The 27800-nt window shown below is 39.0% G+C and overlaps 1 protein-coding gene across 3 annotated transcripts in view; it reads left to right on the top strand.

The window, feature by feature from the left end:
• The window catches only part of TOX3 (TOX high mobility group box family member 3), a 120413-nt gene extending 104002 nt beyond the window's left edge, over positions 1 to 16411 (top strand). Inside the window, exons 6-7 of one of the 3 annotated variants that reach the window (XM_054533906.2) lie at positions 305 to 385; positions 4689 to 16411. In XM_054533906.2, the coding sequence (XP_054389881.1) occupies positions 305 to 385; positions 4689 to 5435 (828 nt within the window). In that variant the 3' untranslated portion in view covers positions 5436 to 16411. The remainder of the gene's footprint in view (positions 1 to 304; positions 386 to 4688) is intronic. The other 2 variants (XM_054533907.2, XM_024233665.3) reach the window with 2 other exon arrangements.
• Positions 16412 to 27800: the final 11389 nt, after the last annotated feature.

The following is a 27800-nucleotide window of genomic DNA, read 5'->3' as shown; positions in this document are numbered from 1 at the left end:
TTTTCAGCTGTTCTCAAGAAAAAGTGATTCTCAAATAATCTGTATTGCAACCGGAAATCTTTTTCTTATTTGCGATAGTAAATATAACAATTGTGCTCCAGTGAGGGTGGCAGGGTTCTGTTTTGTTTTAGTATCTGTGTGTGTGTGTGTGTGTGTGTGTGCATGCGCTAACATTTAAAAATCAAAGCCAAGCAGACCAACCTTTTTATGTGAGTTGTGTTTATGTGACCTAATTTGTGCAGCAGTTATTTTATAGCTGAGAATTTATACGCTAAAGGTGGTGCTAATTGTGGTCTTTTAATAGGTATATAAAAGGAAAACAGAAGCTGCCAAAAAAGAATACCTGAAGGCCCTGGCGGCATACAGGGCCAGCCTCGTTTCTAAGGTAAACCTGGGCAGGGGCAGCCAGGCTCCGAAATAGTTACAGCATGGAAAACAGCCCTCAAGCATTGAAAACATAATTGCAACTCCCCTAAAAGTTGATGGAAAGGCATCTTGAACAACTTGTAAACTTCGGTGTTTCCATTAGAGATTACCCAAATGATGATCTGAAAATATATGTTAATTTAAGCAGCCGAGTCTAAGTTGTTTCTGAAAGATTTCTCTGATCTTTATATATGTGCATGCAGCTATATACATAAATTTTAAATAGGCTCTTATGCTTTCTTCTGGCCAGGGATTGGGACCTGTGCTAATGTCCTCTGTTTAAACTGGGAGGTATGTTTGTCAGGCATTTTTGGACATCATATTATAGATTCTCCTGTGGTTATATTACTATAATACGGGGTTGTTGCATTTTTGACCAAACTGTTCCATATCATATAAGTAAATAAACCTCATGATCATTTAAAATGAAATTATACTCCAAGTACTAAACAAAACCTATATGTATTATATAGAGAGTATACAGTGGACCCTGGTGTGTTATAAAATGCACCAATATCCCAAGCAAATGTCACTCTAGATTATAATTACCTTAATCCAAAGGAATATGAGCTGTTACATTATATTAACATTTAATTAGCTTTTCTCTTGCCTTTCTAGATTTTAGAGGTTTTGGAAAGGATAATTTGATCTAATGTATTTTTGTTCTAGATAAATTTTTTCTGACAAGTAGAGATACAATTTCATTGTCACTATTGCTGTCTCAAGTACAACCTAGGGTCTCAAAGCTGTTTTAAAAGGGTTCATTCCCTTTTTTCTCTTTTCACCTGAGTTGTTTCTTCTTTATGTTATCTGTATTAAGTATTTGTATCAAGATCTACCATTTGCAGCTGCTCAGAATCAGATCAACGGAGGTCCTCCTCTCTTTGTTGACAGCTATTAGGACACTTCCCACTTCATTAGACAGAGAAAACATTTATCAGGTCAATAGCAAAACCTCTTTCTCAGACTCTGGAAGACACATACTGGAAGATATACTGATGTTGTACTCAGACTTGCACATTGGCAGAAAACAGCTGACTGTGTGGGCTGCAGATGTTAAGAATTAAAGTATAGTTGGTGGTTAATTAGATGGAGTGAAGTGAATAGAGTAACAGTGTGCATGTACTTCTTAAGTGGATCATTTATTCATTCATTTATCCAGAGCAGGTATAGGTGATTTTGTGCATTAAAGCATGAATAATTGACCATATATGGATTTAAACCAAGATCCGGTATCTCAAAGGCATTCAGGGAATATTAACCATGATTAGGCTCATGAAACCTGTGACTGACTTAGAGGGGATAACTTAAAATTTATACATTGCATACTAGAATCAGGATTCAGAAATACTTCCAGGCGGAATTCAATGACACCAAAAAGGAGAAAAAAAATCAATAGGATAGAATTTAGAAGGAATAAATTTAAAATACTAGGGTTTGGTTTGTTTGTTTTTTAATTCAGTAAACGTACTTTGAGAGGATCCTAAATCTCTATTCAAAGAACTGTGAGGCAACTAATGTAGTCCTTTAGGTATAAGTTTAGAATAATTTCAGCCTGAACCCAAACTGTGAAGTAGCTGCTAATATAGTGATCGCACAGGAAGCAGCATCGAATTGTACAGTGATTATTAGACCGCTTCTAAAGAATAGGTTCTGTTTTGGATCCCACAATTTAAAGAGAGATGACAATCAATTGATGTCTCTCTAGAGCATTGCCTCCACGATAGTGAGGACTGAAAATCACATCATGTTAGAATAACTGAAAGAATCAGGGAGGCAAGGACTTGGAGGCATATGATCTTAGTCCTCAAATATAAGGGCCGTTATATAAGGGAAATGAAGTCAATCTTTGTGCCCAAGAGAGGAGAACTCATCCAAGGGGTGAGCTTACAGGGAGTGAGAGTTCAGCCCCAGCATCAGAAATAATCAATAGGGTTGCATCATATGCACATTTAACTTATGCCTCTGCACGCAGAGCCTCAGACTTCCCCCGTTTAGATACGACTCTGCTATCACTTTTAATCTTTACAACAACCAAAGAAATTCATGGAAGCTTACTATTAAACCATAAAGGAACAAGAAGGCAGGCAAGGAAGAACTCTGTGCAATCATCCACCCATCTCCATTTACCATTAAGGCAGCATCTTAAAGGCACAATTGTGCAACTGAGCGGCCCAAGTGTTGAAATACAGACTTTCTTTGTGTTTTTTTCTTTAAGACAGCTTGTTAATTTTTAACTACTAGAGTATATAAGAATTATGTACATGTTTATTTTGTGTATTCTACTTTATGGGTGATTTAATGGTTTTTTAAAGACAAATTTGAATATTTATAGGCTGCTTCTTACCCTAAGACCTTAGAACATGACGGTTCAGGAACATGCAGCCCCACTGAGTTTTGTAATGTGGAGAGCTGTCCACTGAAGGGGAGTGCCTTACAATGATGACATGTGTTCAAACAGAAAACATCAGAGATGGCTTTTCCTACACTGGATGACTCTCTATATGAGGCTACATCTCAGTTTCTTTCCAACAGCAGGATTTTATAAATCAGAGTCGTAAAAATTTAGAAATACAAAATTATTAAAGATAATGGATGGCTGCTTGATGTCTCCTAGGTGCCCCTACAACACTCCCCCCAAAAACATCCTAATCAGATGAAAAATACAAGGAAAAAATCGTCTCTGGAATGAATCATTCCAATCACTGTTGCATTAGTGGAAGAATTTCTTTTTGTGGAGGCAGCGAAGTGTTTTTAGTACAAAATGTGATAGATAGTTTCTCTCTATTTTCAGCCCTAGATCTGCTGTTTATCTTTTAGCAGGCGCTTTGGTCCCATGAAGTTGGACATTTTCCCCTTATCTATGACTCCTTTGATAAATTCTAGAAATCTTCAAAAATAGTTGATGAACTAAAACATTTCTAAAATTGTGAAAACTTCAATTTGGTATCTCTGAGGAAACCAATAATGGTTTTCTTATACTTGAGTGAACCTTGTTAAAAATAATCACATAACAAAGGGCTTTCAAGTATTCCAGTGGCCATTTTCTGGTAATAGTAACTGTTAACTAATAAAAATAGCTAATATTTATTGCTTCCTATGGATCAGGCACTTTCCTAAATGCTTAACATGTGAGTTCATTTAATTCTCACAACCTCTGCACAAGAAAAATACCATATAACCTGGCCAAGGGTAGTGGCTCACGCCTGTAATCCCAGCACTTTGGGAGGCCAAGGTGGGCGGATCACGAGGTCAGGAGATCAAGACCATCCTGGCTAACATGGTAAAACCCTGTCTCTACTAAAAAATACAAAAAATTAGCCGGGTGTGGTGGTGGGTGCCTATAGTGCCAGCTACTCGGGAGGCTGAGGCAGGAGAATGGCACAAACCCGGGAGGCAGAGGTTGCAGTGAGCTGAGATCACACCACTGCACTCCAGCCTGGGTGACAGAGCGAGACTCCACCTCAAAAAAAAAAAAAAAAAAAAGAAAAATACCATATAACCCAATGTTACAGATAAGGAAACAGGAACAGATGAGTAAATTAACTTGCCCAATGTCACAAAGTTGTTAAGTCAGAGAACTGCATTTGAACTCAGGCAGCCTGTACTCTGTTGTCTTTAAACATATGGTACTCAATGGTAAAGTCATTAGTACAGACTTAAATGCAGAAGAACTGTTGCTCTTAAATATGTGTATCAGTTATCTTTTGCCACAATAGTGCTGTGTAACAACCATCCCCAAAACTCAGTGATGTGATACAAGATAAGCATTTATCCTTAGAGAGTGCCAGTTAGCTGGCTGGTTCTTCAGATCTAGGCCAGGCTTGGTAGAACCAGCTAGTCTTGTTTTTCTGTCTGGGGTCAGCTTGCCTGTTGGAGGGGGCTGGACTCATTCACATTGATCACAGTTGGCTGGCTGGCAGTGAACTGACTCTTGAGGGGGGTAATTGGGCCACATGTCTGTCATCATGCACATGGCAGGGGCAGGCTTGAAGCATCATCTTGGAACTGGGGCAGTGTCACTGTCATCACATTCTGTTAGCCAAAGCAAAGGCACAAGAGCAGCCCAGACTCAAGGAGGTAGGGGATTTGACTCCACCTCTGGGAGGAGTGACAAAGTCACAAGACAAAGAGTACAGATACAGGAGGGCATGAATAATGGTGGCCATTAAAAAAAATCAATTTATAATGTCTAAAAATGCTTAAATATTTTAAATACTTATATGTTGTAACAGTCTGGAATTTTCTTCCCCAAAATGCAGGCTGCTGCTGAGTCAGCAGAAGCCCAGACCATCCGTTCTGTTCAGCAGACCCTGGCGTCGACCAATCTAACATCCTCTCTCCTTCTCAACACTCCACTGTCTCAACATGGAACAGTGTCAGCATCACCTCAGACTCTCCAGCAATCCCTCCCTAGGTCAATTGCTCCCAAACCCTTAACCATGAGACTCCCCATGAACCAGATTGTCACATCAGTCACCATTGCAGCCAACATGCCCTCGAACATTGGGGCTCCACTGATAAGCTCCATGGGAACGACCATGGTTGGCTCAGCACCCTCCACCCAAGTGAGTCCTTCGGTGCAAACCCAGCAGCATCAGATGCAATTGCAGCAGCAGCAGCAGCAGCAGCAACAACAACAGATGCAACAGATGCAGCAGCAGCAACTCCAGCAGCACCAAATGCATCAGCAAATCCAGCAGCAGATGCAGCAGCAGCATTTCCAGCACCACATGCAGCAGCACCTGCAGCAGCAGCAGCAGCATCTCCAGCAGCAAATTAATCAACAGCAGCTGCAGCAGCAGCTGCAGCAGCGCCTCCAGCTGCAGCAGCTGCAACACATGCAGCACCAGTCTCAGCCTTCTCCTCGGCAGCACTCCCCCGTTGCCTCTCAGATAACATCCCCCATCCCTGCCATCGGGAGCCCCCAGCCAGCCTCTCAGCAGCACCAGTCGCAAATACAGTCTCAGACACAGACTCAAGTATTATCACAGGTCAGTATTTTCTGAAGACGCATGTGGCAGATGGATTTGCTTATACCGAGGAGAGTGGCATAGGAGGGAAAAGCATATGTGGCTGAAACCTGTAAGTTGGTGTTGGTTATGCAGAAATGTGTAACAGATCAAACGGTCCTCTCAAGTGTCTATTAGATAGGCAATAAGAACTACAGTGTAGCTGAGTAACATCTTTTAGCTGACTATAAATCACTTTGTTTTTAAACAAGAAAAGCTGTGCTCTTTTATGTGATGCCTTTTTTATTTATTCAGGCTATACCTACAATATGTGAATCAAACTGTTCAATGAATCCTGGGACATATTGATGACTATAAACTGGCCTCTCTGAGTCATAGAAAAATGGCCTTATTTCTCCAGAAGTGAGTAAACCACACTTCCAGGCTGTCTGAACTTCTGAAGCCCTAAAAATAAAAAGCACAGTTGTAACTACCTGAAATATGAAGATCCAGTTTCATACAAACATTTGTATGACGTGAATAGTTGATGGCATTTTTTTGTCATGAAAAAAAATAATGTAAATCACAGACTTTTGCCAAAGCTCTTATTTTTTTTTCTAAATCTCTCCAGAAAGAAAATGCAAGTGATTAAATTCAATTATTGACTAATTTCCACTTTTTATCCATGACTCTCCAAATCAAACCACAGTATATGTTGTAACAATATCTATGACCACTGTTAGCCCATTATATTCATTCCAATTAGAAGAAAAGAAATGTGAATATTATATTCCGTGTTTTGAGTGACAAGTTTCGAAAAATAAAAACACTGTATTTTTAAAAGGGAAATGCACTTAAATGAAAACAGTTATTACAAAAGTTAAGATTTAAAAAGAAAAAGCAAGAGTTTTTATTATGATGTAATACCAGTAGAATATTTAAAAGGCACACCACATCTGAATAATCAATGTAAATATTTTCTTTCAAAGTTGTAAGTTTTCATATCATGTGCTGTAAAGTTTTCCTAAATGAGGCTTTAACGTAAACACTGGTGACATAAACCATTCATTGCTACGTTGCTTATTGTGTTTTTATGCTGTTTTATACTTTTTTATGAGTTATGATAGCAGCAATTAAGTTGTTTGTATTTTGCTTAACTAAAACAAAAATGCTTTTATCTTGCTATAGAATAAACACATTTCAGTAAAAACTGTGGACTGTATTTTGATGCAACAACAAGGAAACTGTTCACTTTTCAAATAAAATGATATGTCAGATTTCATTTTTGGTTCCTTGAATACATGTAAGATGGGGAAATATGCCACATACCAAGTTTCATTTGAGCCCAAGCATCATCTTCCATTTTTCAATTGGAAATATGATATTTATGGCCAAGAATATGCATTGCATAGCCTGAAATGAAGATCCTTGAAAAAAACCAAAACAACGCATTGGAAATATTTGTGTAATTGTCTTTTTTTTTTTTTTTTTTTAAGATGCAAGTACAAGGTAAGTATAGAGAAAAAGTAATCGCTTTTTTGAGGGGGCTAGAACTAGCTGGGTATTGTGATGTTATTGCTATTAAAATGGATGGTGAATGCTAATTCTTAAGCCAAAATAATTATTTCGGTGCCCATTTATTCCCCCCTTTTTTTGCTCTGTAGCGGTTCCTCTTTGAGAGCAGTGTGACCACTATCCCCAGTTGTCTTGCATGATTAATTACAGCATCTGTCCTGTCAGAAGCTATAATGAAGAGGTCTTGATAAAAATTGCAAATTACCACTGGCAACAGTCTTAAACTGCTTATGATAAAATGAAAATTAAAAACAGCAAGTGTCAACCCTGACCAGAATCCTAATCTGGAAAGAATGAGGGTGTGCGTGGTGCACTCCACAGCTACTGTGTGCAAGACATTCAAAAATAATGGAATATGGATCCCTCAAAGTTATTGTATTTCAGAGAATATTTACTGTATGTTGTGGGTTATGAATAATGAATTCAGCTTTCAATATTTCATAATCCTCTCCTAGTCTGTATTATGTACAAATATTGAACAGCAAGAGATTCTAATTATAAATTTATGGATTTCTTGCTGTAGAAAAATTTATGTCTAAATTGAAGCTTTTCATAAGATGTATTAGTTGACAGGTATCAGTGTTCAAACAGCCTTAGAATGATGCCTAATTACATCTACAAGGGAGTGACTGTATTCCACAAAGAAATGATGTGCTAGCATCAGACCCATCAGAAGTACAGCTCGAATGGTAAAAGATTTTCTATGAATTGAAACTAACATTACATAACAATAACCATTTTATATTCTGTTGTGAAACCTTTAGACAAATGTCTTCAAAATTAATTGCTAAACTACATGTGACAGTAATTGTGTATTAGTTCTGTAATTGTCATTTTGAAAACCCATGAAGTATTGCTTGGAAAAAAATGTCACTAGTGATAAGACTTAATTGCAAGTGAAGTCTGTTTTCAACTGTTTGCAGTTAGAAGCAGGTGTTGTAACATCTATTAAATGATTTTATAAATCTTAGGTTTTATCACATTTGATTAAATGCTGCTAAGCCACTGATGGTCAATTCCAGAGGGAAAAAAAAGTTTAATGACTACTTTATAAAATTAATCACCAGGCAAAACTATATATTTAAAATGTCAAAAGGCTTGAATCATGAAAAGAATTCCTCAACCCTGTTACCAAATTATTGTTTTCAGGATTCACAAAGCATGTTATGTATCCATTTATATTTCAGTTTATACATATGACTGGTTTCTATTCCTGAGACTTAAGTAAGTACTTGGTGCACTTTTTCTTTTGTTACAGGTCAGAAATAAATCAGGATAATGAAAAATAGACATGAGAAATGTGGTATCTGATTAGTGTCATACCTAAATGGCCTAAATGCCTTCCCTCTTAAGTGGTCTACAGACACCCCCCACCACCTCCATTTCTCTCTCTCTCTCTCTCTCACACACACACACACACACACACACACACACACCCCTTGTCTCTCCCAATGCCATGTAGACATTATTTTATTTCTCTGGCTAAACATGTTCTCTCTTTGCATTAACCTATACTGCTGTATGATGAAAGAACATAAGGCATTTTCATTTTTAGCTGACATGGGGTCATTAGTTCCCGAGTCAAAGAACAAAGGCTTAAATGCCTTCGTGCAGCATAATTTCTGCAATATATTACCACCTGACGGAGGTTTGAAGGCTTTCTAGACAGATGGATTAATATCTCAAGTTTAAGTAGAAGTCCTCCACTGTGTCCATTCAGTGAGCTTTAGACATCTGAATGGTTTCTTTCCCATTTCTCACTTCATGGAGCATTTTTCAGCACTGGACTTCAATATAACCTTTCCTCCCCGCCCCCCCCACCCCCCTTTGTTTGGCTTTTGTTTTGCAACAGCTGTTATTATCGTTTTTGGTCAGCTGTGATTGCTGGAGGCAAAATAGGACCAGATGGTGTTTTGCTATGCATGAATGGAGAGTTAGAGGAGTTGGGATTGAATAGGCCAAGTTTGAATGGTGTCTATGCACCACCTGCCTGCCTTAGCTGTGGCGTACACATCACAGTAGCATGATCCGTCTCAGACCTACTAGAATCGGATGGGAAAGTGGAGAGCTGGGGTGGCTTTTCCCCATATTTATTGATCTTCCATGCACTAACAGAATAATGCAGTGTACAGTCAATTTGAGATAATTGGATATGACACAGCATGGACATGTAATCTATCACTCCAGAATTCTGGTTCACTTTAAGGTTCTGACTGCTCTCCCAAATACACACACACACACACACACACACACTCACTCAGTAGTAGCAAAAAATGGGCTAAGTAGGCGCAAGTTAAAAAAATATATAAAATAGACTTTTAGGAGTCTGAGGTTTTGGGAAGGGAAGACATTGAAAAATGTGAATGCAAAGTGAAGAAAACCTGGTATTAATAGAAAGCCCTCATATTTGTACATTATTCTTCAGGTATTACACATTTACAAAAAAATGTGCCTTACTAAGAAAATCAAACAGGTATACAACCAGGCTTGAATTCTCTTAGAAAATATTCTTAAATACATAAGTGTTTTCTCCCCATCCCCTCGAATGCAGTTAGCTTTACTGATGATCTGAACTGACCTCAGAATAAAGACTTTCCCTGAATTTTAAAGCCAGTGAGCGGGTTTAATCCTTGTACATTGTGATCCTACAGGTGTGTGGGTTGTGTGTGTGTGTGACTGAGGAAAAGCTTAACCATCCAGGAGACAACGGCGTCCGATATGCAGACAGACAGCTCCATTTGCCTAAGGCCCTAATTACTTAAATTTACCTCTGCTACATGCAAAACACTGTGATAGGTCCCAAAGAGATGCAAAAACAAACAGTGCCTTCTGTTTATTTTGTATATGTTTGAAATTTTTCATAATAAATGTTTAAAAAATGAAATAATAAAATAAAGCCATTCTGACCTTTAGGAGCTTTCATTTTTTATTGGGGTGGAAAAGATACCCACCAGACACAATGATTTGTGTGCCCATAAGAACCATTTTTAAAGTGTGTTTTTTAATCTGAGAAAATTAAAATGTATTTAGAAAGGGGAGAGATTGCCATTGGTTAGGGGTATTAATGAAAGCTACATGAAATTATGGGCATTTAAGATGTGCCTTGGAGGTTGTGTAGGATCTGAACAGGCCAAGACAGAAGTCATCCTGGTAGACATAGAAGACATCTCCAGCCAAGAGGAGAGCAGAGAAAATCCATTCAGGTTGAAAGCACAGGCACCTCAAAACAGCAGAAGAGAATCAAACAAATTTGGACAAACAGCTTTTGTGGAGGTGAGTAGGAAAAGCACTGGAGAGGAAGTGTGGGGTCAGATTTGTAGATCTGCTGGGGAATTATGATGAACTCAAAAAGCACTGAAGGCATCCAAATAAGGCAGGTATGATGAGAATTAATTGAATGCATGAAGGCTGAAGGGTTTAATCTATTTTTTTTAAGGGAGTGTCAGGGGACACCGAAAGCTGAAAGAAAAATGGAACAAGATGACCACTTGAAAATGTATCTCAATATTTAATTATTCATATAAATGAAGCCCTCGCTTCTTGTGCTTTCTCCTCTTTCTCATGCCACTCCCATCTTCCTGGTGCAAGAACACACCATCAGCAAAGCCAAATCAAATCAATCAAGGTGTTTTTTTCATGTGTGTGTGTGGTGGCAACTGTAGAATAAGCCTTATCCTTCCATTAGCATCAAGAGAGAGATCATTTTCTGGGTTTCTGCTGTGAAAAGAAAGCTATTTTCACCACTGGTAAAAAGTACCTCTTGGTGCTTGAACTCAAATGTGATGAAGGATGAAAGAAGCCCTTGCTTTGTTGCTGAGTAAAACCTCAGGCAGCACTGGGAGAGATGTTGGTTACGGTCTCAATTTAATTTCAAAGAAGAACCTTCACAGAAAACGTGAATGTGGATGTACCCTTCTTAGCAAAGGAATAATGCTTTTTTGTGAAACATATCATTATCCCTGGCATTTGTATAGCACTCTGGACTTTTCAAAGCAGTTTTCTGTGTATTACTTCATTTGGTTCTCTTTCTAGATAGGGTAGAGTTAACCTCATGTAACAAGTTAGGAAACTGAGGCACAGAGGGGTGGTGGCGGCTTGTTTCAACATCTCTTTGTTTTTAAGAGGGACAGCCAGAAATGTAATGGATATGTCCTCGCTCTAGGTCAAATATTCGTATATGTATGACATATATATTTGATATAGATTTATGCCTATCATATATTTGTATATAAGATGTGTAAATATATGTTTGTGTGTGTAGCTAGCTAGTTGACACACCCATCACAACACTGAACAGAAACATTACTCCGTGCTTTCCTCATGGAGAGGCAGGCAGTAAGGCAGAGTGAATGCCACAAGTAGTAGCCGACGTTCTCAATGGGGCTTAATGCCACATGGCACTTTTTTTGGTGTGAATGGTTTCCAGTCTATTTTCCCTACTTCTCTGTCATTCTTTTATATTCAAGCAAACAGCTTTGCCTTGTGGGGTTCAAGTGTTACGGCTGGAGGTACTACAAAAGTGCCAAGGAATAGTATCCTTCTATACGTTTAAAAAGAAAAACAAGATTTAAGGAAGCTTGAGATGGGGGAGCATCGGGTAGGTCATTGTTATACATTACTTAAGGAATCCAATGAACCACTCCAATGTTGAGCATGAAAAATCTAAAACAGTATAGGGGATGTATCTTCCCAGGAATTATGCAGTAACAACACTGTGTACTGCTTCATGAGTTACCATTCAATTTCTGAGACCACATGCCCCTTACTAAGTGTGGTGCATGCTACCACTCATTTGTCAAAGGAAGATATGTCCCAAGTCCACAAGATTTTATTATTGTCTTAGTTTTAAATGAACAGCACACTAAAGCTACCTTGCAAATGGTCACTTGCTAAAATTGAGTAGAAGTGAATGACAGTTTTGAACATATTCATCCAGACACCAGGTATGAGCATTCTGGTATTTGAGGCTTTCATTTGCCAGGTATTTGAGTGACTTATCCAGAGGCAACTGAGTAGTGGTTTTTTTGAGATCCAGATCTTATGTTTATTTTCAGATTTTTGGCCTATTTTTTCTTACCAGGCAGTTTGCCTTGTGTCTAAGGATATATTGTTACCAGGAAAGATGCTTCTGATAGCATTTCTTGTTGTGTCATTACTGTCATCCTTCTGACATGCAGAGAGAGCCTTAATTTCCACTTTGTCACAGTGAGCGAAAATGATGTCATGTTCTAAACCTGCCTTAATTGGTAATTTGCAAATTTGATATAAGATCTTAGTCCAAATCATTCAGGCCTGCTGTTGCAGCCCTCACCCTTTTTGCCTATTCTTAATCCTCTCCTCTATAATTGGTATTGCATATGTGGGATCCCAGGGGACAAATAATAGCATCTGAGGAAATTACCTACATACAATCTGACCCCTTGTGTGTATTTTGGATGCCAAATTAAGACATCCGTCTTTGGATATTTGGACAGTTACCTGGAAGGAATGGCACCATTTTGTCCATAGTAACACTTTTATAAATTGTGTCTAAATGCTGGCATACCTAGCTTTCAACTTTTAAATGATGCTCAGAATATTTTAGCCAAAGAACGTGAATATAGCTATAGTTCTCTCCAAATCAGAAACTAATTCCATGGGGGAAATGCAATATCCTTTTGCATGCAACAAAACTATTGCTTATGCTGCTTGGGGGTAGAAATTTTGTAACAAAAAAAAAGAAGAAACAGTATGTTTTTCATAGCTTAAATCCTAAAGTCTTAGTTAGCAAGGAGATCAGGCCTTCTAATAAGGAAAATTTTCAAGAGTAAAATACGCTAAAGGCCAGGCACGGTGGCTCACTCCTGTAATCCCAGCACTTTGGGAGGCCGAGGCAGGCGGATCACGAGGTCAGGAGATCGAGATCATCCTGGCTAACACGGTGAAACCCCGTCTCTACTAAAAATACAAAAAATTAGCCAGGCGTGGTGGCGGGCACCTGTAGTCCCAGCTACTAGGGAGGCTGAGGCAGGAGAATGGTGTGAACCCGGGACATGGAGCTTGCAGTGAGCCACTGCAAGAGATCGTGCCACTGCACTCCAGCCTGGGTGACAGAGCGAGAAAACATCTCAAAAAAAAATGGTGAAAAGGTGACAATGATACTGACTTCTAGATCATCAAACACCCAGAAATGTGCTGATTGGGCTCAGTCAATGGCTAAAGACAAGCAACAAATCTGAGCAGAATGACTTCTGAGAATAGGCACAGCTTATCTTTCTTAGATTGAGTTAAATTTCTGCGAAGATATTTTTGTTTATTTGTAGATTGCATCTGAAGTTTGTTTCCTGCTGAAGAACCACTTATCTATTGGAGACAAAATGTGTACTTTGTTCAGTCCTCTCAAAGTCAGGCTGTCTTGAGTAGGTTAGATAGCTGTCAATAGAGGTTTAAATTCTTAGACCAAAGATTGTTCAGAGATCAGTCATATTTTAAAAGTTGCTGTTCTCTTTAATTGTTAAAACTTTTTACATAGTGAGGGGGCCTCTTCAGGGGGAAAACTTCATTTGGAGATTTCTGGAGGAACAGCTTGGAAGGGGCACCGAAAGACCCTGACAGCACTTCATGAAGGGAAATTTAGGAAGCATTCCTGTTGGCCAAATTTAAGGACCTAAATCTGTACCACACATACAGGAAATGAGCAGAAATCTGTAGCACAAAGTAAGTGCACTTAATGCTGAACAGAACTGCAGAGATGTGTCAACATTCCAGGCACGTGGGCCATGATTTCTGCCATGATCCTAAGCTATCAAGGTAACCAGGCTTCAAGTCAAAGAAACGGAACACAGCTGGAGAAGATCATCGGATTCATGTGGATTGTGGAAGCCTAGGCAATAGCTATGAAACTGCTTGGCCCCAGAACTAATAAGCTACATTTTGTAAGCCCGTATTCTTACAACAACTAAGAGTTTTATGTTTGATACAGATGGTGTTTATATAGAGTATGTGAGCTCAGCGTGAGAAGTAGTCATAAAACAGACTGGGGTTTGGTATAATTATTCACAATTACTATTGTATAATTGAATGCCATAACTATTATATAAAAAATATTTTAAGAAGTAGACTCGCTCATACTTCCACAATAGTTCTTAACAATAAGAGACATATGCTGTAAACATCGTAACATATTTTATGGTGTTTACAAACTTACACAAGGTTTGGCAAAGTTGCAAATATAAAAGGCCGGGTTCTCTTTCTTGCGTCCTTAGGGGAATCAGCTGCCCTTACTCACCCGCAGTAGCAAGCTCCCCTTCTAGTCACCTGTGGACTTGAGAAGTCAACTGCATTGGACCACCCAAATGAATGAATGAATGTGGATAACAATATTTTGGCGATACAAAAGAGGAGAGAAGAACGGGCATGTTCTGTGGAAAATACACAGTTCTCTAGCTTTCTCCAAGTCAGCAAAGGAGAGTTCTGTTGGCCAAATTATGGCAATTGGCACGTGAGCATAATGCTTATTTTAATACTTCTGGATGAAATTAGTGACTCTATAGTGTCTGATTGTTATGTGCATAATCTCCTATGTTTTCTAATAGAAAGATAAGCCTATGTCCCTATCACCCCCAAGCTACAAAACAACCAAAAATAAAATTCATTAGAGTTTTAAGTGAAACTTCATTTCTTTTTAATTGCATATACAAAACAGGTCTGTGTTCATAAGCATGGCAACTCTTCAGGCAGGGAACAGTAGAGCACAGGAAGCGAACTTCAGAATAAACGACTTTGTGATAGTTTTGTTTTCTAACACACCTGTAATGGGTATGGAAATCACGCCCTCCTTTGCTCCTACTCATGGGTGGCATCCATTGCTAAACTTTTGCCTGTTACTCTGGAGGCTAATTGCTAAGCTTTGATGACACAGTAGTTTCAAGAGATGTCCAATATGTGCTATGTTAGCATTGAGAGTGAGAAGCATCTTTATTGTCTGGACCCCTCTCCAATTTCCATGATTCCTAATGCCGAGGAGCACATGCCAGGCTGGAGACCATTACTCGCGCAAGCCCATCTTCTGTTGTCATGATGATGGTGCCCTTGAATATTTATCTGCCAGATGACAAACAGGACATCTTGTGCCTTAGCAGCCTGGGAGAGTGAGTAAGCTCTCTTGTTATATTGGAAGCCAAGACTTAATGTTCCAAGTCTGAACTGAAACAACCTGTCTTAGGTATGGTTTCCCAAGAGAATGCTTCCAAATGTCCTCCTTGGCCCTGGAGGAGGGAGGTAGTGAAGTATGGCTTTAGTATTTTTACACCTGAGTGTGTAGCTTCAGCCTTTCAGAGATTCTTAGCTATCTTGCTGTTTCCTACACCTGGAAGATGGCCAAGAAGGCTACTGACTCAATGAGAGCAACAACACATACAGTGAACTCCAGGATCAGAGTTCCTGAGAAAGAGAATGTGAATGCCTAGCGAGCAAGGATGCTTGGGGTTTCGCCTACCTGAGTCTGGACTGGCTCTCCCTAATTTTTTTTTGCAGGTGGAACACAAGCATACATATTTATGTACTGCTAAGTTTGACCTACACATTACAGCTGTTTCTTTATGATTGTATAGTACCACTTTTTACCAACCTGGCTTAATTCTATGGTGCAAGCAGCCCAAGGGACTGTTAATAAAAGAGAACCATTGTGCTTTCTGATGTCAACCACAGTGCTTAAGATTTTATTTCAAACATTCTAGCTTCCATTAATAGCTTGCTGTGAATGCATTACCTATTAATTATTCTCACCTTGTCATGTTTACAAACGTTGTTTTTCTCTAAGCTTTATAAAATAGAGTATCTATTTATTTGACTTTTTACCCTTTATCCCATCATCTCATTGGCTTACATGCCAGCATAATATTATCCAATTGAGTCATTCACTTACGCATTCATTTAGCAAATATTTGCATGGAGCCTTCTTTCTTGGAGTTATATTCTGATGCGGGAATGCAGTTTTATTCAGTAAGTATTTGGGCACCCAATAAATGCCATGAATAAAAATAAGCATGGAAGGGGGAGAAGGAGGGTATGGGTTGGATAGGGGATGAGCTACAAGTTTAAATAGGGTAGGTGAGGAGGGGCTTATTGAAAAAGTGACAGTGGATGAAGGATGAATCTGTGTGTTTATCTGGGAGAAAATCAACCTAGACAGAGAAAAGGTGACTAAAGGCTCCCAAGTATGCAGTGTTCGAGATGCTGCAAGGCAGCCCCTGTGGTTTGAGGGGAATGAAAGAGAGTAAAAGCAGTGGATGAGGTCTAAATGGGAAGCCCCAAGGCAGGCTGTGTAGGGCAGTGGTTCTCCATCCTTGCAGTAGATCACAATAGCTGTACATTCTTCCTTAGATGTGTTAATGACATTGTGGTTATGTTGGAAGAAAAATGAATTCTTAATTTATTGAGTTGCATTCTGAAATATTTATAGATACTGATAACCTAGATAATGACTATCTGGATAATGCAATGATGTCTGAATTTGCTCCATAGTAATACAAGACAGGGGAACTGGATGGGGATGTGGAGGGGGCAGGATTGCCCATGGGTTCAGAGATGGCTGGATGATGGATACACAGAGGACAAAGTGCTAGCTTGTCTACTTTAGTGTATGTTCAAAATTCTCCATAATAATAACATTAAAAAGAATTACCTGGGGGACCTTTTAGAAAAATAACAGCTCCAGGAATTGATGTAATTAGTTTTGGGTGCAGCATTGACATTGCTTGCTTGTTTGTTTTTCGTAAGCCTCTCCAGGTTTTGTTAATTTCCTATTAGTAGGAGAACCACTGGTATAGGGTCTTCTAGGTCATTCTTAGGGCTTGGGATTTTACTGTAAGTGAGAAATGAAGTCAATAGAGAATTTTGAATAGTCGACTGACACAATCTGCCTTTTGTTTGAGACAGATCATTCTGGATGCTGGGTTGAGGATAAACCATAGAGGAACAAGCGCAGAGGCCGGCAGATTCAGCAAATTATAGACAAAAGTAATTACAAAACAATTTGGTGAGGGCTGCGATAGCAGAGAACATAGGGCACATAGAAGGGTAGGCTGAACACACATATTGTCAATCCACCCAACCACTGCTCAGCAAAGAGGGACATTCCAAAATACGCTGGGATGATTGTACTGTGAAGGAGTAATTATATTTCAGGCCTTGGATAGAATATAGTATGCGAGAGAGTGAGATGACCTAGGAAACCTCCCATTGCAGGGGAAAGTCACTTGTTCTTAAAGACCTTTGATTTCCTTTACCCAAAGTAATTAATGCATTGCAGTTATTTATCCAATCTTCACTCTTATTTCTGATTTTTAATGAATAGGACAAGAATAGGAGGGGTAGAAAGAAGAAATGTTTTCAGAGTCCAATATACAGAAACTTAGCCTCTCATCTTTCACTCACTTGTGAATGTACAGAAGGCTTTGGAAGTCCAGCCAAACCATTCAAACCACAGTCTTCAATGACAGTTATGGCATTTTCCCCACACGATGAAATCTTCCACATTTAGAAGCAGAGCATTGCCCATCACTCTGGGCTGTATATTCCAAATATTACTCCCAGACACCTTCTTTTTTTTTTTTTTTTTTTTTTTTTTTTTCACTCGAGGTTGGCAAAAATTTATTTTTTCTTCAACTTTTAAGTTCAGGGGCACATGGGCCAGATGTGGATTCTTTAGAATGTTCTATACATGAGATCGTGCCATCTGCAAATAGAGATAGTTTTACTTCTTTTCCCATATTAATGTCTTTAATGTCTCCTTTGTGCTTAATTGTCCTGGCTAAAGCCTTCAACACAATGTTAAACAGAAGTAGCAGGAGTGAACATCCCTGTCATGTTCCTGATACTAGGGGTAAACCATTCAGTCTTTCACCATTAAGTATGCTATTAGTTAGCTGTGGGTTTTCCATAGATGTCCTTTATCAAGTTGAGGAAGTTTTTTTAAAATTCTTGATTTGTTGAGTGGATATTTATTTATTTATTTATTTATTTATTTATTTAATGATGGAGTCTTGCTCTGTCACCCAGGCTGGAGCGCAATGGCGCGATCTCAGCTCACTGCAACCTTTGCCTCCCAGGTTCAAGTGATTCTCCTGCCTTGGCCTCCCAAGTAGCTGTGACTACAGGCATGCACCATCACACCCAGCTAATTTTTGTATTTTAGTAGAGATGGGGTTTCAACATGTTGGCCAGGCTGGTCTCGAACTCTTGACCTCAAGTGATTTGCCCGCCTTGGCCTCCCAAAGTGCTGAGATTACAAAATGAGCCACTGTGCCTAGCCTGAGTCGGTTTTTTAAAATAATGAAAACTTGTGGATTTCATCAAATGCTTTATCTGCATTTACTGAGACGATCATGTGGTTTTATCTCTTATTCAATAATATGATGTACTGCATTGACTGATTTTGGATGTTAAACCAACATCGCATTTTTGGGTTAAATCCCACTTGGTTTATAATCCTTTTTTTTTTTTTTTTTTTTTTTTTACTATTGTTGGATTTTTATTTTTATTTTTTTTTCTTTTATTATTATTATTATTATACTTTAGGTTTTATGGTACATGTGCACAATGAATGCTCACCATCACTGGCCATCAGAGAAATGCAAATCAAAACCACAATGAGATACCATCTCACACCAGTTAGAATGGCAATCATTAAAAAGTCAGGAAACAACAGGTGCTGGAGAGGATGTGGAGAAATAGGAACACTTTTACACTGTTGGTGGGACTGGAAACTAGTTCAACCCTTGTGGAAGTCAGTGTGGCGATTCCTCAGGGATCTAGAACTAGAAATTCCATTCGACCCAGCCATCCCATTACTGGGTATATACCCAAAGGACTATAAATCATGCTGCTATAAAGACACATGCACACGTATGTTTATTGCGGCATTATTCACAATAGCAAAGACTTGGAACCAACCGAAATGTCCAACAATGATAGACTGGATTAAGAAAATGTGGCACATATACACCATGGAATACTATGCAGCCATAAAAAATGATGAGTTCACGTCCTTTGTAGGGACATGGATGAAATTGGAAATCATCATTCTCAGTAAACTATCGCAAGAACAAAAAACCAAACACCGCATATTCTCACTCATAGGTGGGAATTAAACAATGAGAACACATGGACACAGGAAGGGGAACATCACACTCTGGGGACTGTTGTGGGGTGGGGGGAGGGGGGAGGGATAGCACTGGGAGATATACCTAATGCTAGATGACGAGTTGGTGGGTGCAGCGCACCAGCATGGCACATGTATACATATGTAACTTACCCAGACACCTTCTTCAGTAAATCTTCTATAGTCCCCAGCAATATATGGAGTGAGCCTTTGTAAGGTTCTGTATTGGATCTAGCAGGGAACAATTGACTGAAATGCAAGTTTTGCTTTCAGGTAGCTTTTTAAAATGTATGATTATTGCTATTATTATTATTTTATTTGTACAAGTTGATGGGGTATATGTACAATTTTGTTAAATGCATGGTTTGCATAGCAGTCAAGTCAAGGCTTTTAGGGTATTCATCACCCGATTAACATACGTCGTACCCATTAACAACTTCTCATCATGTACCTCTCTCCCATCCCCCTCATCCATCCCAGTCTCCACTGTCTATCACTCCACTCTCTATTCACATGTGTACACATTTTTTAGCACCCACTTATGAGTGAGAACATATGATGGTTGACTTCCTGTGCTTGGTTTATTTAACTGAAGATAATGACCTCCAGTTCCATCCATGTTGCTGCAAAAGATGTGATTTCATTCTTTTTTACGGCTGAATCATGTAGGGAGCTGACATTCTGATCCTCCCTCTTTTCATACTAGCCATTGCACTTTATTGGGTACACATACAAGCATTTGCTGATAATCTAATTTGTTACGTAGGTCACTACTGATTGTAAAGCTCATGGAATACAGGGTCCGTGTCTTACACATGAATGTTTACATTCCCCTCATCCAAGGTGGGCCCACAATAGATGCTTAAAGATGTTGATTGACTGATTTCTAGATAATTTTTATGTGAAGTCAATAATAGGACACAGAGTTCAAGAATAGTGCATCTTCAAAGTTATTTTAGGGGGATATTGAGATGACTATAGCTGATCTGACTTAACCCTGGAGCATCTGGAGAGCTCTACAAATCCAACACACCAAAAAGCATGTGGGAGGGGAAGCTGAATTGTTAGATTTCCCAGTGGCATCTAAGAGGATTGTGGTGTTGGCCAAGACTCTTACTGCTGTCTCGAGCATAAACCCTTTGGCCCAAGCCCATCTGGCTAAGGTGGGGAAGAAATAACCAAATTGGACATTGACCCAGCTTATCTCTCCTCCAAGAAAACTATACCTCTGCCTTCCATGTTGACTTTTCTCTTTGGACCACCTCAGCCCTTCTGTATTTCATTTGCTACATAAACCCCTTTTTATTGCTATAAGTAGATGTTATGCTATACTTTGTGCATGTATAAACACTGTCTTTTCCTTTAGCACCTCGGAAGGACAATGCCTTCTACTTCTTCAGAAGCCCAAAGCACATGCTCAATAGTTTTAAAAGAAACAGAATTAACACAATGCATTATTTTGTTTATTCCTGTTTTAATTAGGACTCTCAATTACAAGAGATAAAAACCCAAATCAAATTGGCTGAGGGAAAGTAAGCTCATTTATTTGCTTGTATAACTGTGAAGTCCAGGGACCTAAGTAGCTTCAGACACAACCGATGCCAAGAGTGCAAACATGTCATCAGCACTCATTTTCTCTCTATGTCTTTGTTCTGACTTCTACTGGGGTGTTTTCATTCTCTGTTTTCACTCAATGACTTCTGGAAGCCCAGCTCAAATATCTGTACTTCTAGCATTTCCAGCAGAAAAGAGAATGGTCTCTTCTCTCACCATCTCAATAAAATCTGTGTTTAGCTGGGTCTAATTGGGTCTTGTGCTCAAGTATAAAGCAACGACGATGAGCTAGTGTAGGGTACTGATCTAATTGGTTAGGCTCAAATCACCTGCTCATCCCTGGAACTGAGGATGGGTTCAACTCCACGAGAAGTACATGGGGTAAGAACAGAGAGAAGTGCTTCTCCTGTGAAAAATGAGACCCCTGTTGTCAGAAGAAAAGTGAGTGGATGCTGGGTGACATTAACAGTGCATGTGACATACTTTTTGCAAAGAAAATTCTTTTCAGAGAGTTGGCTGATAACAAAGTATTTATCAGGAGTCTGGGAAAAGGAAAAACTCACTTTTGGTTTAGGCCAAAATAATTAGTTTTATGGCTTTTGGAAGGTGTTCTCTTACTCTCAGCCTGCCTTTTATGTGAGGACATTGCCTAGAGTCAACTCCAATAGTCTATTCTTCAAAGTGAGGCCGTATGACCTGCCTCTTGTTCAGATTCCCTGTCCTTGGCTTTATGCATAAAATAAGGAGAAAAACTCTCCTTTGCAAAACCCACCAAACATCCATATCACACTTGCCTCCTCTTGTTAGCTTCCCCATGTGGCTGTTGAATAAATGAATGAACATAGGGCAGCACTTAATCTTCCTAACAATAGCCCTCCAAACATCCAATACTGTCAGATGCTTTCCTGGCATTTGAAAATATGCCTGCAGCAAAACTATCTGTTGAATTTTCACAGTGACTAAGACCTTGTGGACAAAGAAGACTGTCTGTTAAGCTGCCATCATTTGGCAAAATCAGTGGCCATGGGGCCTCCCGGGGAAGAGCAGAAGACATGGATGGTAACCCCCAAAAGCCAGCCAGAAGTGGGGTGCTGGGGCTTTCCCAAGCTTGTACACTGACTTAGTGACTTGATTGCACACCAGTTTGGGGACATTTCAGGGTGTGGGCTTGGAGGTTAGGAAGAGGGGTAGCCCTCCATAGTATAAGTGGTGTCCTAGATGTCTTAGATGTAGCATTCGTCACTGTAAGCCCCTGTGTCTTGGCTGTTTTCCTCTTGCTCCATGCAAACTCTTGATCAAGGTTGGATTTGCCACTGGGATACTTCCTCCAATTTTCCAGCACAGCATCATTTTATAATTTCAAAAAATAGTTGATATAATATTTCAGAACCCTAAATGAGATTTAAAGACTGGATAGTGAAATGTACATAGCTTTGGCTTATTTTGTTGGTAATAGACACTACTTAGCAGTGATTCTCTGCTCTTGGTGATTTCTCCTTCTCTGGCACTGGCCCATGATACACTGGACAGTGTTTTCCAATACACAGTCTTTCTGGCCATAGCTGATGGACTCAGGGGCAGACACCTATCCCTGGGTGAGCCAATCAGCTTATCCCTTCCTGGAATTTGCCAGTTGGAGCAGAGCCTGAGGTTCAATGGAGTGGAGTTAATATTAGCACTGTCTTCAGTGTTTCTTGGTCTTTCCTATTAAATGAACAGATTCCAGTGTACCCCTCGGCCTAAAGTTCTGATTCAGCAGGTGTGGATTAGACCCAGCAATCAGTGTTTTAACGAACACTTCTAAGTGAGTCCTATCATCAAGTTGACTTGGAAAACACTTGTTAGAGAAGGTTTAGGAATTTTCACTGTGGGATTTCCTTAGCAGGCTTGGTCCTTCCTTCCCAAGTCCTTGCAAGTGTTCCACTCTTCATTCCATAAATAAGCCTACTACCTCCTCTTTTGTCTTTATTTATTTACTTTACTAGTGTTCATTTCTATTGCTTACAATAAAAGACTATGAATTTGAAAATATATCATTTCTTGAGGGACAAGACAAAGGGTATTACATGTTGAAATCAGAAGAGGAAAGAAACCATAGATGCATAGGCCAGAAGTAGATGAGCTAATTGAACAAAGCTCATAGCTGAGTGGGGGAAGACTCCATACTAGAATATGCTCTACATTCATTTTCCCTGGAAAGGAGAAAAACATAATAAATGAGGGACTCTGGACTTCTAAGAAAATTAACAAGCTGTAGCTATTGTTTTTGCAGATCTATGTGACCTATTATATGCCTGATGCCTTATTTTTTTCCTATCATTTCATTTTCAGAAACTTGCCAATGCCCCAAGCCTTCTTGGTCAATATCCCCTTTGTGCAAGGATGCCCTGTGTTCATCTTTAGATGTAACATTGATATATGAGATAAATGAGGCTAAATTGGAAAAGCACCATGATCCCCTGTCATGATCCCCTTGACAGCCGGGTCAAGAATGGCCAGGTCAAATGGTTTTTTGGTTTGGTTTTGTTTTGCTTTTGAGCACACAGTCAGTGAGATGTTCTGTTTTTGTTCAGTCTCTTAATTCCAAGCCACTGGTAGCTAGCTTCTGCCTGCTTAAGTGAGGTGTGTCTACTAACATACATGGATGTTCTTGCAAAAGCACCAAACTTTAGTGGTCAGTTGCTTGGGTAGTCTTTTATTTAACCAGAAATATCTCATTTAAACTTCAGTCTTGAGCATTAGAAAATTTGTGACACGGTGCTCCCCAAATGAATAATAATGTCACAGACAGAGGTTTCCAAAATGCACATTTTTTGTAAGAGATAAGGGATCTCTGCACTAAGGCAACTGATTTCTAAAGCCCTAGTATGCTTTCTGTTTTCTTTTTCCCTGAGAGCCAAACTTTACAAATAGCCTTTACCACCCCTTTCCAATATTTTGTATGTGGATGGGATTCTAAGTAACTCTAGATTTCCCTAAAAATACGTTTGCACTTGGCTGACAGTATGACTCTAGACACCCCAAGATAATTTGATAGAGAGTAACAGTGCCCACTCTAATATATCAAACATTTCTTCTTATTTTTCAACTCTGAACTGCCTTTTTGTCCCTTCTCACATTGACAGCCTGCTATCAATTCCAGCAGGGAGAACATAGCCTGGATATTTGCCAGGTAATTAGTTGGCTATAAATCAGTGAGAGTTGGTCATTTTATTAAGCATGTTCAGATCTTGTTAGCAGTTCCTCACAAGGCCCATCAGCATTGTGGCAGCTTTAGTTGGTTAATGTGATATTAAGCCTCTTAAGTAATGAGAAATTGAGAAAAAACCTCATTCAAATTGGGTAATATTTGGTGTCCTTATTTTTACATTGTACATTGGTATCTAATATCAGCTGTATGAACCCACTGTCAGGAAGCAATGCCATCTCTTGTTCTATTTTTAGTGCCTTCTCTCCTTGTGAACATTAAAGTTGCTCACAAAATACCAGAGTGATGTTCTCTCCGGGCATTCTGGAAATCCCAAACCTTCCTGATGTCTCCTCTGATGTAGGGAAACTGACTTTAGATCTCTACTTAGTTTTGCTAATCTGAGAAGGTTAATGTGTGTGCCTTAGAGTTAGGCAAGACTTTTCTATTTTTCAAGTATCAGATGATTTCACTTACAAACCTGATCAATCTGAACTTTTTGGGTCATTGCTTTCAGCATCAACTTTAGCATCATAAAATTCCATCTTCTACTCTTTCCCTGTGGAAGTATAAGCGCTCCTTTTTCTTTTTCTTTTTGCTTGTCTGGTAGCCATTCTTCTTTTGGTAACTGTCTCCTGGTGTTCCTTCATTTATGTGGCATGGATGTTGCTGACTCCATTTTTGGCCCAAGGATAGATGTGTGAACCAGGCCTGGCCACTGAGAGCATCACGTCTTATTGCTCACAAGAATAAGCTTACAGATGGACATGTGACTCAGTCACAGTTTATGGAACTGAATTCTGTGAGTTTTTTTTTTTCCTAGATCTCTTAGGAAAAAGATAATCTTTAATTTTTCTAAGGTTGCTCAGAATCGAACATAACAACTAACTCTAGGAGAGACGCTCCATGAGTGGAAATGGTGTCCAATTGAGAAAAGTGAAACCAGGAAATCAAAGAGTAAACCTGAGTCTGGTGACCTGATTTAAGTCTCTGGATCCAGCTGTGCCTGCAGCATGAATTGGACTTCTTAATTATTCATGCCAATAAATTCCTTTTTCTGCTTAAGTCATTGAGTTGGATTTTTGTCAGTGGTAGCATGGAAGTCCTAATAACCACAGGTCTTTGCCTCCTACTCCACCTGCCTATTTTTCTTACCCTGGTTCACTCCATTATACGCATCTCCGTCAAAATCTGCTTATTCTCAAAGATTGAATTCACATGTCCTTGCTTCCAGAAAGTTTTCCCTAGTACTTTCCCTAATAAATTGAATTTCTCACTCCTTTCTTTTTCCACAGCATCCTAAAATTCCCCATGACATTTTTTGACATTCACATTTCCATGTATTATAAGCTTTCTGGTGATGCTGTGTCCTGAACACTGTAGATATTCAATAATGTAGTGAATTGAAATTAGTGCCTTTGGAAGCTGCAAGCACTTTTCACCTTCTTAGGAAACAATTAGATTAGCCATGAGTCCCCTAAGCAACATTTCCCAAACTGATCCATTAAATACCAGTGTATTTTAAGGTACTCAAATAACAGGTGCTTAGCTATAAAAATGTCTTGTGGTCCAGCAAACCTAGGAAACTCTTAGTTAAACAAAATTAACCTAGTTCCTCTTAGAGCATTTATTAAACTAAGAAACAATGTAACAGAGTGGGCAAGATGTGGGGGAGATGTGGACATAAAATGGCATGGGTATCAGTCAGGGTCCAGTGAAGAGACAGAAGCTATAACGTCATTTGAACTGGAAAGGTTTAATACAAAATGGTTATTAATGAGTGTCAGGGGACAGGTTAATGAGGAATAAGAGAACTAGAAAGAATATAGGAAGAGATTCACACCTGATGCAGAGCAGGTAGTTCTACCCCACTGGATGGTAGAGAAGTTCACTGAGGTGCCATAGACCAAGGCTGCAAGCAGAAGACCACTGGCTGAGAGCTCAATAAAACTTTCCCAGAAACTGCCCAGTTTGAACTGTTGAACTGACTTCTCAGATCTCGCCTTCAAGGGAATAAACCCTTTATAGTCTTACTCTGAAAATTGACATGTTTTAATCTTTCTTTCTTCAAAGGTACTGGCATTGATAAACTGCCAGTATGGACTTAAAGTTGCCTGAGGTTAGTGAACATTTTTCTTTTTCTGTTCTCCATAGTGCCTTGAAAAGTGCCAAGTATATAGTTTTCCCTTTTCCAACTTTACACATAATTATTTGTACTTCTTTGTGGCACTTCTTTTATTATTATTATACTTTAAGTTTTAGGGTACATGTGCAAAACGTGCAGGTTTGTTACATATGTATACATGTGCCATGTTGGTGTGCTGCACCCATTAACTCGTCATTTAACGTAAGGTATATCTCCTAATGCTATCCCTCCCCCATCCCCCCACCCCACAACAGGCCACAGTGTGTGATGTTCCCCTTCCTGTGTCCATGTGTTCTCATTGTTCAATTCCCATCTGTGAGTAAGAACATGCCGTGTTTGTTGTTTTGTCCTTGCGACAGTTTGCTGAGAATGATGGTTTCCAGCTTCATCCATATCCCTACAAAGGACGTGAACTCATCATTTTTTATGGCTGCATAATATTCCATGGTGTATATGTGCCACATTTTTCTTAATCCAATCTATCATTGTTGGACATTTGAATTGGTTCCAAGTCTTTGCTATTGTGAATAGTGCCGCACTTCTTATTTCTACCTTGCATGAATTATATTAGAGGTTCAACAAGAATTCTAGTTTAAATCTTGTGTATTCCACTAAGATTTCCAAGACTGACCCAGAAGGACATTTTGTTTTTTACCTAAAAACCTGTATTTTACTGAAAATCTGTATTTAAACTTCATTGTTATTTGCCTGCATTCCTTAGCTTCCTGTTTCAAGGTGCCCATGAAAGTATCTGACTGACTTGACATCTTGGTAGTCTTGATGGTGTGTGGATGATTTTAGCTGAAATGAAAGAAAATCCTAGTTAACACTGGATGAAAAGCTGAAGACATTTACTTTTCTCACATAACAAGAGCTCTGGAGGTTAGTGATTCACGGATGGCTTGGTTGTTTAATGGTATACATAGACCTCTAGCTCTTTCTGTTCATCCATCCTGCTATCTATAGTTTCTTGGTTTTGCATACTCAAAGTTGTCACTTCAGATTTGCAAGATGGAGTCTGTACTCTAAGTGTCAAGTTCTCACATGAGAATATCCAAAGGAAGAAGGGAAAAACTAATTTTCTCTCATATCAGATCTTTATCACATGACCACACCCAGCTACCAGGGAACCTGCTACACTAGGGATCTGACATTTGTATAATAGCTTCTGTCATGGGACTGGACAAGAATGAAGGGGGATTAGAATGCCTATTCATATGCGGTCTGTAGTTGTAGGATAGAGAAGATGCTTATTAAACACTCACTGAGTGAATGCATGCATAAATGATAGATTTTAGTGGGTACTTTTTATATTAAATGCTATTTATAGGGTCCCAGCTTTAAGTTAGAAATCATGCCACATGAACAAGAGATGACTCTTGATCTCCAGTTGCTTATTCTTTAGGAAGCTGTTTTCTTCGCTTGTTTTCTTATTTTCCTCATCATTGAAACATCATGTTACTAATATTTCACTAGTGTGAGTAACAGGATCAGAGGCAATATGTGGGAAAACTGATCTAGTTAAAAAAGATTTTAAAGTCATCTCTCATTTATACGTTATACCAATTTCTTCTTTTGTGTGCATGTGAAATTCTTTATTTCCTCACTATTTGAGGCATTCCATAAGACTCTGAATTCTTCAGATATTACCCAATTATTCTTTCCATTATTATTTCTCACAATATTGATTGGGTTTTTCTCTATGATAGTATTATATTATGGATTTAGCATGCATTATCTCATTTAATCCTCCCTTTACCCATTCACATTGCAAATCTAGCATTTGAACGAAGATCTTTCAGACATTAAAAATTATTT

The sequence above is a fragment of the Pongo abelii genome, chromosome 18, assembly GCF_028885655.2.
Source record: "Pongo abelii isolate AG06213 chromosome 18, NHGRI_mPonAbe1-v2.0_pri, whole genome shotgun sequence".
Taxonomy (NCBI): domain Eukaryota; kingdom Metazoa; phylum Chordata; class Mammalia; order Primates; family Hominidae; genus Pongo; species Pongo abelii.
This window is presented reverse-complemented; position numbering and strand designations above follow the sequence as displayed.